The 13612-nt window shown below is 53.6% G+C and overlaps 1 protein-coding gene across 4 annotated transcripts in view; it reads right to left on the bottom strand.

Moving 5' to 3' along the window:
* ENG (endoglin) overlaps nt 1-11524 on the bottom strand; it is a 31360-nt gene extending 19836 nt beyond the window's left edge. For all 4 annotated transcript variants that reach the window (XM_081587108.1, XM_081587105.1, XM_081587107.1 and 1 more), the window contains exons 1-2: nt 11111-11524; nt 2382-2524 (exon numbers count right to left, since the gene is read on the bottom strand). Coding sequence is in view for 3 of the 4 variants with exons in the window: in XM_081587105.1 (XP_081443231.1) it covers nt 2382-2524; nt 11111-11177 (210 nt within the window). In the remaining variant the exon portion in view is untranslated. The remainder of the gene's footprint in view (nt 1-2381; nt 2525-11110) is intronic.
* Between the last annotated feature and the right edge of the window lie 2088 nt (nt 11525-13612).

The following is a 13612-nucleotide window of genomic DNA, read 5'->3' as shown; positions in this document are numbered from 1 at the left end:
GCGTGTCGGGCCAAATGAGAGTATTGACATGAGAGACATGGACCCCACAGAGGAGATGCTGTAACGACAGGCACAGCTACTGTAAGTTAAGTAGCAGCTTTGGGTAGAACCATGCTCAGTATGTTGCCTGCATTGCCCTCCTAGATTCTCACAGCCCCCTTGTGAGGTAGTTATGGTCATTATCCCCATGTTTCCCATGGAAAACCAAGGCTTGGAGAGGTGGCCCAAGGTCACACCCTTATGAGGGGTGAGGTTCAATTCAAAGACAATCTGGCTTCAGAGCCCATGTTCTTAACCTTCCAGGTCACATAGCGATACATTCATTCATTCATTCATTTGTATACACAGTCACTGGTGCATGTCAGGCCCTGGGCCAGATTCGACTACTCCATGATTCTTTGGTGAGTCCCTGAGCCCAAGAAATGTGTGTCTCTTGGAGCCTGGAGAGAAGGAGCCCCACTGCCTGACAAGTGCGATATGAGATGCTGGCCAGTGATTGATGCAGAACTGGGGCCCCCATCTCACAAACCCCAGCTCTTTCCATCACCCCCTCAAACAAACAGGCTCAGCAGTCCTGGAGCCTGCAGCCTGGCTCCTTGAGTTAAAAGCTGGACTGAGTTCTCTGGTAGAGGCAGAAGGTGACAAGGAGATTCTGTTGTCATGAATTTAGGATGACAGGTTACAGCAGCATCTTGTCATGCCCCTAAAAATCCTCCAATGACTGTCACTGTTCACAGGATAAAGACCAGGCCGCTTGCTGTGGCAATGGGGCCTTGTCAATCTCCCCAGCTCTGCCCCGAGGGGAAATGTAAGCTCCTGCTACAGCAAGCCACGTGATGCTGACCCCAAACAAGGCCCATCTCCCCGCCTGTGCACTCACTCTCTGCATTCACTGTGTCCTCTGCTCAGCCCCACGATCTCCTTCACTCCGTGAGCTCTGGCCGTCCTTAGTGTTCTTGCAATCTCCAAGAAGCCCTGCCTAAACTGGTAGCAGCCATGTGCTCCCTGAGAAAGCTCCAGTCACCTGGGTCCTGGCTGTCTGTCTGCACATCTATCTCCCATAAGCCTGGGTGCTTGGCTGGGAGCCTTCTCTGACTCTGGCCTGCCGCTGAGTGATTGGGGCAGGGGGCGTCCCAGTTACCCAGGAGAGGCACCGAGACCTGAACATCCGAACAAACAAAATGAACTCGCAGAGGGCAATCTCATTTTCCCTATCATTACCAAAGTGGAAGAAAAAAAATTACAATGGCTATCGAAACCACATAACATGTGTTTGGCTCTATCTGGAGCTTGGGGATTATCAAGGCCCACAGTTCTCATGGCAGGCAGGGTGGTGGGGAGCAGGGCCCCCCGATATTGGTGGTCTGGGCACCATCTTATCACTGCACAAACGCAGGGCAGCCCAACAGTTTCGGGGACCACAAGTTCACCCCGAGCTGACACCACTAAATCGCTATCAGGACCTGAGGCTGCATGGGCCAGGTGTGGTCACCAGCCCAGGAGGGCCAGGTACCCCCTGAACACTGAGATCCACTGGGGAATCCAGGGGATGGCCTAGTTTGGAGTCTCCGGGGATCTAGTGAACTCTGACCTCAGACATATTGCTTCACCTTTCTCGGCCTGCCACGGGTCCCTCCTCTGAAAAATGGGGAGACAGACCCCTGACAGACGGGCCCTTGAGAGGCTTAATACATGTAAGGTGCTTAATTCTGTTCCCGGCACTTAGTAGGCCTAGCACAGTACCTAGCACACAGTAAGTGCTCAATAAATGTGTTATTAGTATCAGGATGGACCTAGACAAACTCATGGTGGGCCTTCTTGGTGAGGGGAGGAGAGTCTTGGAGGTGATGTCACCAGCTTCCAGACAGTGACTGGGTCACAGGGGTTTAATGAGTGACATTCCAGGGAGGGAAGCACTTTCTCAAGGTCAAGGCTGCCTGGAGCAGAACCGTATCCACTGAGAAGTGAGCTCCCCATTACCGGAGGTGCACGAACAAGCGCTTGCCTGGCTCTTTTCCACTCCTCTGCTGGCCAAACCCAGCCCTTCCCACCTGCGTCTTGTGCAGTTTGGGGATTATCAAGGCCCACAGTCCTTGTGGCAGGCAGCGTGGTGCGGAGCAGGCCACTCCCCCCGATATTGGTGGTATGGGCACCGTCTTATCACTGCACAAGTGCAGGGCGACCTAACGGTTTCAGGGGCCACAAGAAGAAGATTACCCCCAGAAATGCCTTTCCTGACAGGCCCTGTGAGATGCCCATGTCACTATCCTGGCAGGAGCCCTGGTGAGGACTCAGCCCACTACCCCAGGGACTGAGCCCTCATCTCATTGGCCCTGGACCATCCTCTGGGTCCCCACCCGACCCTGCCATCGGGCACTCACCCCTAGGAATGTCAAGAAGAGGACATGGACTTCTAGAGTGGCATCGGGGATCTGAGCCACACAGCCTTCAGAAACCTGGCTGGTTACATATGTCACCTTGGAGTCCACAGGCTGTAGGTCACAGTAGACTGTTTCTGCAAGACCTGTGGGAAATCACAGGGGGAGAGAGAGACAAGTTAAGAACCAGTTAAGAACAAGATGGTGACAACTGCTCTCACTTTCTGAATGCCTACTGGGTGCTTGGCACTGTTTAAGGTCTTTATTGCATCTTCACAGCTACTTTACAAGATGTGTGTGTGTGTGTGTGTGTGTGTGTGTGTGTGTGTGTGTGTGTGCGCGTGTGCGCGTGCGTGCTCGGTCACTCAGTCATGTCTGACTCATTGCGACCCCACGTAGCCTGCCAGGCTCCTCTGCCCCTGGAATTTTCCAGGCAAGAATACTGGAGAGGGGTGTCATTTCCTCCTCCAGGGGATCTTCCCAACCCAAGGTAGATATCATTATATTCATTCCACAGATGAAGAAACTGAGCTTCAGAAGTGAAAAATTACTTACCTGAGGTCACAGTGCTAGTAGGTGTAGGGTCAACAGATAAAATGCAGGATACCCAAATTTGAATAAATAAATACGTATTTAAAGTATAAGCATATCCCAAACATTGCATGGGATATACTTAGACTAAAAATTTTTCAGTGTTTATCTGAAATTAAAATTTCACTGGGCATCCTATATTTGCATTTGCTACACGTGGCAATGCTAACGGTGTGGCAGGGTCCACATGTACACACACCCAAGTCTCTGGGCTGGTTCATTCCAAAGGATCAGGAGGCAAAACTTCCCCTCTTGTGCCTCAAGGAGGCTTGAGAGTCTCCTGGCCCCGGTGGAGAGAGCGAGCCCAGGTTCAGAGGGCAGGGCCGGAGTAGGCCGCAGAGCCTGCTGCCCGGAAACGCAGGTCCTGAGGGAAGGGAATGGAATTTCACCCCGACCCAGCAGAGGAGGAAGAGGAAATGAGGCCCCTACACCTCGTCTGTTCGAAGGAATGTGCCGGGGAAGAGGGGGTGGCTCCGGAGGAGGGAAGGAGGACAGAGAAGGGGAGACTGTTTGGAAGTTTGTGTCTCCATCTTGTCGCGCTCACTTCCTGTTTTCTTGGAGATCAAAGATGGGCGCGGAGGGCCTGGCCGCACGTCCAGCCGACGCCAGCCCAGAGGACGGGGGGAGGGAGACTTCTTCCGAATCCCGGGCTGTTGGGCTGGCTTTGGCTTAACCCGGTCTCCTTCCCCAACTTTCCACTGGTTGGCTCAGGGCCCCCCTCCCAGAGGTCAGAGGAGGACATAAGATGACCGCCCCACCACCACCACCACCACACCACCCACCAGCAACAACTTGGGAAGAATAAGTTCGGGACAAGAACATTTGGCTTAGAAGTCCTCGCCCTGGCCCTGTCCTGTGTGCCAGGGACCCCAGAGTGCCTGTGGAATAGGGCATTTTGGTTGGAAGCCAAGGTCCCTGGAACCAGGCTGACTTGGGTTTGTGTCTGAGGAGGCCCAACACTTACTAGCCTATGTGGCTTTGGTGAACTACTTTGGGTTTCGGTGTCCTCGTTGGTAAAAGGACACGAAGAATAGAATCCACAAAACCATAGAGGTGGTTGAGAGGACTCCATGAGACGAGATGTATGGCTGTTTGTTTTTGTTTTTACTTTTTGGCCACACTGCACAGCCTGTAGGATCTTAGCTCCCCAACCAGGGATTGAACCTGCACTCCCTACAGCAGAAGCAAAGAGTCTTAACCGCTGGACCGCAGAGGTCGTTCTTTTGATTTTAATTCTTTGATTGCCTTTGGCCATTGGAGAAGAACAGTTGCTCCAAGGTGGATGGTGAAGTGGTGGGACAGGACAGCTTGCAGGCGAGGGGCCTCAGAGAGGGAGGTCACTGGTGTTTCAGGCTCAACTAGACTCAAGGGCTGATACCTTTTGCTGCTGTCTCCCCTACTTGGGGACCCATCAAGCCCCTCAGTACTCCCCACCCTTGCCCTGACCCTGTCAGGGAGCACAGGCTTCTTGGCTGTTACTTAGTCCTCCTGTATAGATGGGAGACTGCAGTGCAGAGATGCAGGATGTCCAGAGTCACACAACACACACAGCTGACCAGGCTGGGCTCGGACCTACCTCTCCCCTCGCAGCCTGGGGTCTGGTCTGCAGATTAGCCCAGCGCCGTGCTCCTTCCTTCAGACCTTCCCTGCCCCCTCCCCAGACTTCCAGGAACCCCAGTTCCTCCTGGATCGCCGGGGCCGCCTGGGGCCACCTCCTCCATGCCGTCAGCGGGAGAGGCCACAGGCCTGGCCATTATGTAATGATCAGATAACAGGCCAGGCTGGGAGATCAGATAAGAGGTCCATTTATTTTGGGGCCTTTTCGAGTCCTGGCCGCCCCCACCCCGCAGACGAGAATGGGGAGACAGGAGGGAGTGTGACGCCCGGGGCCTGTCTCCCGGAGCCGGAGGCGGGCCCAGACAAAGCTGAAAACAATCCCCTGGCACCAAGGGAAACTCCTGGGACCTGGGTTGGAGGAGGCGCCGCTGGAAGCCTGGGTGACCGGGTGAGTGAGAGACCCAGCAAGTGGGGAGCCACCTCTCCAGCCCTGTCTGCTCCCTCTCCTCCCCCACCCATGAACGCAGAGCCACCTCGGGGGCTTTCCAAATGGCCACCCCCAGCACCTAGGGAGGCCAAGAGGATAACAGTCAAGCAAAACCAGTTCTGGAGCCGGACGGTCTGAGCAAAATCCCAGCTCTGCTTCTTGGAAAGCTGGTCACTGTGAACAAGAGCCTAACTTCTCTGAGCCTCAGCTTCCCCCTTTGCAAGACAGCTGCCATCATGTTTCCTTGGCATTAGGGACTGTTTAGAGGCTTTGCGTGAGTTCATTGACTTGATGCGTGCAGCAGTCCTACAAGATGGGGACTGTTATTATGACCATTTGACACAGGGGGAACCCGAAGATTAGAGAGAGACAAGAATTTGGAAAAGACCCTGTTGCTGGAAAGATTGAAGGCAAACAGGAGAACGGGGCGACAGGACGAGATGGTTGGATGGCATCACCAACTCAATGAACATGAATTTGAGCAAACTCCAGGAGATAGTGAAGGACAGGGAAGCCTGGCGTGCTGCAATCCTTGGCGTCACAAAGAGTTGGACATGACTGAGCAGCTGAACAACCACACCACATTTGCCTGAGGGCAAGCTGTTAAGTGGCAGGGTTCATACTGGAACCCAGATCACCCAGCTCTAGCACCCAGCACCCACTGCACAGGTTGTGTTAGCTGCATAAGGTAACCTGGGTACAGATCCTGGTATGCAGTAAGTGTTCTGGATGCAGAGGCCGTGATCATTCTATGAAACCAGGGCAGGTCCTCTTTGACAGTGGTCTTTTCTGCTTTTTCTCTTCTTCAGTCACCCAGTCACCCTTTGCTCCTTTCAGGATCAAATCATGGCCTCAAAGATTTCCCTGCATCCAGCCCAACCACTGCTCCCTGGGCCTGGCCACCAGCAAGACCTCAGCACTCTTTCCCCAGTCTGTCCTGGGCTGATGATATCTCTGGGTTAAGGCCACCCTCCACAACCTGGAGCGGAGTTAAAAAGTACCAGGATCCAGGACTTCCCTGGTGGTCCAGCGGCTAAGACTCTGAGCCCCCAATGAAGGGGGCCCAGGTTTGATCCCTGGTCAGGGAACTAGATCTCACCTGCCACAATTAAGAGTTCCCATGCCACAATTAAAGATCCCACATGCTGCAACTAAAAAAAATTAAAATGAAAAAATAAAGTGCAGGGATCAAGAGATGTTGAAATTTCAGATCCTGATTCTGCTCCTTTCCAGCTTCCTTTCCATGCCTCAGTGCTATTATTTGTAAAATGGAGTGGTCGTAGTCAAAATACCTTCCTCAATGAGTTGGTGGAAACATTGGTAAATTGACACATGCATGATGTTAAACAGGATTCTTGTTCAGGAACTGGCAACTGTTGTCAGTTATTTATGTCCATCAGCAGGGAGAGGTGAATGTTTCCATCAAACATACCTTGTTCTTTGCCCTTTCTGTGCCCTCTCCCTGACTACTTCTTTTCAACTCCTATTCATCCTTCAAAACCCTGTTGGGAAAATCTCATCAGAACCCATCCAGTTGTGCTCTAGGTAGGAGACCCACTATAGGTGCAGGAAAGAAACCTAATGCGTGGGGTGAGACGATTTGGCAACAGACAGAGTCTATCTTCCCCAATGCACTATGGTGTATGGTTAGGTCCCAGGCTCAAGCCTCTGTTGCTTATTTCTGAGCTGTGTTACTCAGGCAAATTCCTTCACCTGCCTGTGCCCCAGTCTCCTCAGCTGTGAAATGGGGGTAACATGAGTGCTTGCTTCAGCAGGCTTTTGTGCAGTTTAAGTCTGATAGTACACATAACAGGCCTAGAGCAGTGGTCTGGCCTTCATCTCCACACTTGTCACAGGTATTGAAGTCAGTTCAGCCCTGGATGAGGGTCCTCTTTAGCCTCCAGAGCTGATGCCCCAAAGCTGGGGCTGGAGCTAGAAGAAGGGGCTCCAGAACCAGGGCAATCACTGTTCCAAGCCTCCCACAGCCACCCAGGCCACCTATGGTACAAGAAAAAGAAGCTGAGTTGAGTAGACAGCTTGGATCTGTCACTAGTCCTGAGCCTCGATTTCCTCATCCGTGATCTGGGTATAGAGACAAAGGGCTGCCTTACGCACTGGAGACACAAGAGGTGGTCCCTCCCACTCACCCTGATTCCTCATCAGGCCCTTGAGCAAATAAATAGACCAGGCTTGTCCTCCAAGGGCCCAGCACTGACCTAATGGTGCCCATGAGAAATTGAGATCAATTCTTTCTCTCCCCCTGGGGCTTAGTGTTACCAACTATCTGGCTGAAGTGAGAACTTTAATTAATGGTCTTGCCCTCACTGTTCCCAGGGAACCCCTGTCTCCTGGTTCACACAGCTCCTGCTTCAACCTACCTTTCCTCCTGGCAAACGAGAAGCTGCCCTGAATGTAGACTCTAGAGATGGATATCTATAGGCTGTGTCCTGCATCCCTAGCCTCTTCTCAGGGGTCAGGGGTGGGGAGACCCTCACACAGGTGGCCAGCAGCACAGGGGACTCCAAATCACACCTCTACCCTGTCTTTCAGCAAGCACTCACCCACACTTAGGAAACACTCTTTGATTCCAGCCACCCAGCATGGGCCACAAACCCCAGCACCTCTACTTCTGGGACTCTATCCAAATGAAATACTCCAAAATACAGGAAAAGATGCATGTACCAAAAACATGCTTGGAAGTGGTATTTATAACTGGTCCCAAAGGGGAAACCACCTAAGTATTCAACAACAAAGGATTCATTAGGGAAAGGATGAGATGGCACGTTTAAGGGAAAGGATATTCTAGAACCACAACGGAATGATCATGGAGTCCACATGACAACATAGAAAACTTCTGGGACATAAAAGGGTGCATAAGATTTCCAAATTTGATCCACTTGCATTGAAATTACCTTAAAAAGCTAGACAATAGCCAGTAAGAAAGACACCAGCATGCTAACAATGCCCAAATTAATAGAAGGAGCTGGGAGGTCATGTCCCCCGCTCTTATCTATTTTCCTTGAGGAGCGGACTAGAGTGAATATATGGTTAAACTGCTTTTTAAAAATCTATACATATTTGTTCCTAAAAGAAATTCCAACATGACAAGAAAGTATGTTTTAGAAAGTGAAAATCCTCTAGAAGAACCTGGTGCTAAAGAACAGTGACATTGGGGTTTTCTCTGTGCATATGGAATGTTGTGTGTGTGCTTGGTCATGTCTGACTCTGCGACCCCATGGACTGTAGCCCTCCAGGCTCCTCTGTGCATGGGATTTTCCAGGCAAGAATACTGCAGCGGGTTGCCATTTCCTTTTCCAGGGGATCTTCCTGACCCAGGGATCAAACCCGAGTCTCCTGCGTCTCTTGCATTGGCCAGCAGTTTCTTTTACTGGCTGAGCCACTTGGGAAGCGCATAGTGTGTGTTACTGTTACTTTATTCTTACAGAACTGGAGTCAGTACTGTACAGGCACCTGACAGTGTGTCCCAGACAGATGTCCACAACAGTATAGATCTGAAAATAGCTTTTTTTTGGGTAACCAATTTGTGAGATTCCAGTGCATAGTCAGCCATTTCATGGAGCCCAGGCTGGTGGACACTGGGTGGCTTCCAGCTGGCTGGTTTTTGTTACAGGCACCTATGGACCATATTCCTTACTGAGTTGGGCAAGTAAGGCCTTAGGGCTGAAGGCAAGGATGTTACACAAGTTAGGTTTTTGAAAGATTCTGCCAAGTTGTGTTTCCAGAAGGCTGGACCCATTTGGGGACCTGTTTTGGTCCGATTTTGACCCCCCTTCAGCTTGAATGAGGATTCCTGGGTCACTAGCACCTTCACTCTCTCCACTGGCATGGAGATCTGGCTTCCACACCCTGGTCCTGGTCCCCATCTGCCCTCTGTGGGCCTCAGTTTACCAGCCAGTAACTGAGCTGGGCTGGATGGATTTGGAATGCCCTTGAGCCCTATGCTCAGGGGATGCCCTTACACAAGTTAGGGTTTTGAAAGGTTCTGCCAAGTTGTGTTCCCAGAAGGCTGGACCCACTTGGGGACCTGTTTTGGTCCTATTTTGACTGCTGGGGTGCCAGCACCTGCCAGCAGGAGCAGATTAACACATTATCAGGAGTTTTTCCAACTGGCTCTTAAACACCGCCATAATTAAAAATTAAATTTTACAAACTTACAGTTAAATAAATCACACATTTTACGTGTAATATATATCAAATGTATACTATTATATCAAAAGTCATAAACCCCTAATTATTTTATTCCCTTTATATTATCTGTGTTCTTGAGGTTATCTATGACTGTCATATCTGGGTGGTGGAAATAGTAGATAAAGCTTTATTATGACACAGCCGCCCCAACTCCAAGTCTGCCGAGTTGATAGCTTGAAATCGGCTGGGTGGGAACATTGACACCATGGATATTAACAAATATTAACCCCACCCCCACCCCCCGCCCCCACCCACCTCTCCCACCCCACTGTTGACTATTTGCCAGCACACCACTGCCTTCGAGCCTATAAAACCGGACCCTAAAGAGCTATGAGGGTCTTTCTCTGATGACCTAGAGTAAGAGAGTGTTATCAAACTAGTAAGTGGGAGAGGCTGGAGAAAGGCAAGATGGCCAGGGGCCTATCATGGAGTTCAGGTACAGCTTCTGTCTGAACTGTGTGAACTCAGCAGGTCAGAACCTCCACTTCCCCTCCTGTAAAATGGGGTGATAGAGGCAGCTGTTTTGCAAGATAATTGGGAGTTTATGGTGAGCGGCTGCCATATCACTGCCTGATCAGGAGCAAGTGCTCAAAGGAGCCACAGGCCTGGGGCGAATCCCTGCTGGGTCACTTACTGTCTGAGACTTGGTTCCCTGTATTGTCAGTGAGGCAGTGGGAAGAGCTTAGAGACCCAGGATTAGGGACCTTAAAATGCCTTGGCTTGGAGTTAGGGGCTTCCCTGATGGCTCAGTGGTAAAGAACCCGCCTGCAATGCAGGAGACAGAAAGAGAGGCGGGTTCGATCCCCTACTAGGGAAGATTCCCTTGGAAAGGGAAATGGCAACCCACTCCAGTATTCTTGCCTGGAGAAATCCCATGGACAGAGGAGCCTGACGGGCTATAGTCCATGTGGTCACAAAGAGTCAGACACGACTGAGCGACTAAATAACAATAACGACTGGATAGGGTGGGGAGGGGGGTGACCATCGTTGCTGCTGTTCCCATTCTCACCCCCAACCCCTACCCCTTAAGGAGGTCCTGGATGTGCCCGAGGTGAGGGGGTGTCCACAGGGCTATCCCGGGGCTTCAAATAAATGAGGGGCAGGGCACAGAGAGGCCCAAGGAGAGTGGCATGAGGGGCCAGGGGTCCCCAACTCCTTGCTACCTTTCATCTGGTCCTTTCAGAAGGTCGCAGAGGCCATGACCACCTGGAGAAGCCCCCAAGCTGAACCCCTAGTCTGGGCTGTGCCTCCATTCCGCACACATCTTGGGTAGAAGCAGAGGAAGCACCCAGTCAGAAGGGTTCCGGGAGCCGCTCACAGGCCCCGGGGAAGATGAAGGAGGAGGAATTTAATCATAAAACTACAACAAACAGAAACCAGCTTGCCACTGACTTTCCCAGAGGGGGCTTCTCTTATCCTCTACTCAGCTCAGAGGCCTGAAGGCAGTCCCCCAAGATCACACCACGAGGAAACGCAACATGAGATGTGAACCCAGAGCCCAGGTTTTGACTCTGAGACCGTGCACCCTCCCATCCCACCCGGGCCTCAGATGAGAAACTTAAGGCACAGAGAGGGCAGGGGACTCGCCAGGGTCTGCACAGCACTCTAGGACTTGGGCTTCCTGGGGAGAACCTGGACATAGCCGGAGGCCAGAGTTAAGGTAAATAACTCATCCCTGTTTGCCCGAGTCATTTAGGATGGAAAGTTCTTCATCCTGCCAAACCGGGATGGTTGGTCACCCTGTGACATCTGTCTTGGGCCGTCCAGACCCCCCAGGACAGCTCCACTGGGCATGAGTGGGGACAGAGGGAGGAGGCCGGGAACACTTGGGGCCTGGTCTGTGCCCTGGGGGCCCAGTCACCCCCTTCCCGGGTCCCTGGACACCTACTTGTGGGGCTGAGGCTGAACACAACCAGCAGCAGGGCAATGGCCTGGCAGAGCGCACCGCGGTCCATGCTGTCCTCCCGGGGGTCTGTGTGTGGGGCCTTATCCGGTGTCCAGGGGCAGGGCTGCAGACGGGTGCGGGGGCCGGCGTGGGCTCTCGCGGGGACCCAAGGGCAGCAGGCAGCTGGAGCGACGGCGTCCCTGCTCCAGCCTTCTGAGGTGGCGGCCGAGGGGTCAGGAGAAGCGGGCACGGGAGCGTGGGGCCAGGCCGGGGGATCGCTGGCCCAGCTTTAAGCGGGGAGAGGCTGCAGGGCTTCTGTGGACGGCAGCGGCGGCGGCGGGCCCAGCCTGTGGATACAGATGGAGGCTGGGGTCTGACCGTCAGCTATGGGGAGCTCCGGCTCATCCAGCCTGGCCCGGGGAGGCAGGAAATGCGCTTCCTTAGAGAAGGGGCCGGGCCAGGCGGCCTGCCAGGCGGGGAGAGGAAGTGCCACGGGCTTTGTCGCTGGGTGGGGGGCCCTGGGGCGGGGGTGTTTGGGGGGGGGGCAGGCAGTGGGGTGGGAGGACCCAGGCTCCAGGCTCGTCTCCCCACATACCCCACCCTCCCATCCCACCCTCTCCAACGGCTGGCTAGTGGGGTGCATCTGGCAACCCCAGGGGGCAGATGAAAAGAGCCATCCTAACAGCCCACCAAGGGCACCGTCAGGGGCCAGGCCTGGCCAAGTCCTGGAACTTCATGGGAACTCAGCTCCACGAACTCGCTGTCCCCATTTTGTAGATGAGGGGACAGAGGACTGATGAGGTGCTATCACTGACCCAAGAAGATGGTGGAGCTGGAGTTTGAATGGGTCTCCTCAGGCACCAATGCTGGTTTCCCTAAGTGTGACACTGGGCTGGCGTTCCCTTGTTTTGTAAGCAGGGAGCCTGAGGCTCAGGATAGGGGAGCAATGCTCCAAAATTGGCACAGTGCAGCAGCTGGGGCTGAGATCTCAGGGCCCAGAGAGGAAAGGGGACAAGCCCACTGCCACACAGTCACCCTGGAAGTAAAGCAGGTACAACAATGCCTTCCTCGCCAGGCGGTTGTGAGATTTCTGTGGGTCCAGGCACCATAGCACAGAGCTCTGGGCCCGGCACTCAGGAAGGGCTTGACCATCACGCTCCCTGGGCCTGGGAGACAGTCCTAGAACTGTCCCTTGCCTGTTTGCAAACAGTTAGCGCCAACTACATGTCCGCCTTGGTGCTAGTCACAGGTAGCACTTTAGGGTCAGGCCCCAGGAAGCTCAGAGGAGGAAGCCAGAGCTGCCTGGAGGAGGGAGCATTTAAGTCTGGCCTGTGGAAATCTGGGCGAGTTGGAGTGAGGGGGTAGAAAAAGGGGTGAGGAGGGCCTGTCAGGCTGGGCACAAGCCTGAGCAAAGACACAGAGGCAAGAAGTGGCCTGATCACCATAGGTCAAGCAGGGGTGTGGTGGAAACAAGAGACCTAGAGAGGCAAACTGGCCTTGCTCTGGGAGAGGGGGCATTTTTTACTTTAATTTGGCCGCACTGGGTCTCAGTTGCAGTACGCCGAACTTCAGTCTTTTTTGCAGCAAGGAGGATCTTCAAGTTACAGCTTGAGAGATTTTTAGTTGCAGCATGTGGGAATCTAGTTCTCTGACTTGGGATCGAACCTGGGACTCCTGCATTGGGAGCACAGAGTCTTAACCACTGGACCACTAGGGAAGTCCCTGGGAGGGGGCACCTTGAATGCCAGGACTTTATCCTGAAGGCCATGGGAGTCACAGAGGGTTCTGGAGAGAGGGTGCTGGCAGAGTGGGCTTGGAGAAGGCGAATCTCCATCCCACAGTGGGGATGAGCCAGGGGATTTCCTCTTTACACTTGTCCTGGTCACAGATGGAGAAACGGAGGCCCAGGGAAGAAGGAGAAGGTGGGAGCCCTGGCTGCCTCTGCACCAACCAGGCCAAGTGGAGCATGTTTGTGTCTGCAGGAGCTGACCCCCGGGGCAGGAAGGGCGGGTGTGGCTCCTTGGGTGGAGGTTGGGGAAGGTTTGCTCGCCCAGCCCTGTGGCTGCGCATTGCACTTGGCCAGGCTCGGGTCTAGGGTCACCGGAGACCCATCCCAGTCCAGCAAGGCCAGGAAGGCTGTGCCAGAGCAGAGGGAGACCCCCGAGAGTGACTGTTCCTCGGCCTTTTCCTGCAGCCTCGGGGATCGGGAGGTGGGCATCACCAGGCACAGGGTGGCTCCAGTTGGGGAAGGTTGGGTGGCTGTGAGGTTCCCCAGGCAACCCCCAACCAGAGTCCATGCCCCAGGGACCGTTAGTTACTCCAGTCCCCCCAGAGCTGAACTCTCCCTCTCTCAGGCCCCACCCTAGGCCTTCCTCTGTCAGCTCTGGATCCCCTCAGTCACGCGAGAGACACAGGAAGAACCCGAGTCTCCCTGAGGTTTGAGTGACCCCAGCTTGAGACCCCAGGGCTGCCTGGCTCCAAGCTCTGCTCCTTCCCATCTGCTCC

The sequence above is a fragment of the Giraffa tippelskirchi genome, chromosome 4 (genome assembly GCF_054371585.1).
Source record: "Giraffa tippelskirchi isolate mGirTip1 chromosome 4, T2T-mGirTip1v1.2.pri, whole genome shotgun sequence".
Lineage (NCBI taxonomy): Eukaryota > Metazoa > Chordata > Mammalia > Artiodactyla > Giraffidae > Giraffa > Giraffa tippelskirchi.
This window is presented reverse-complemented; position numbering and strand designations above follow the sequence as displayed.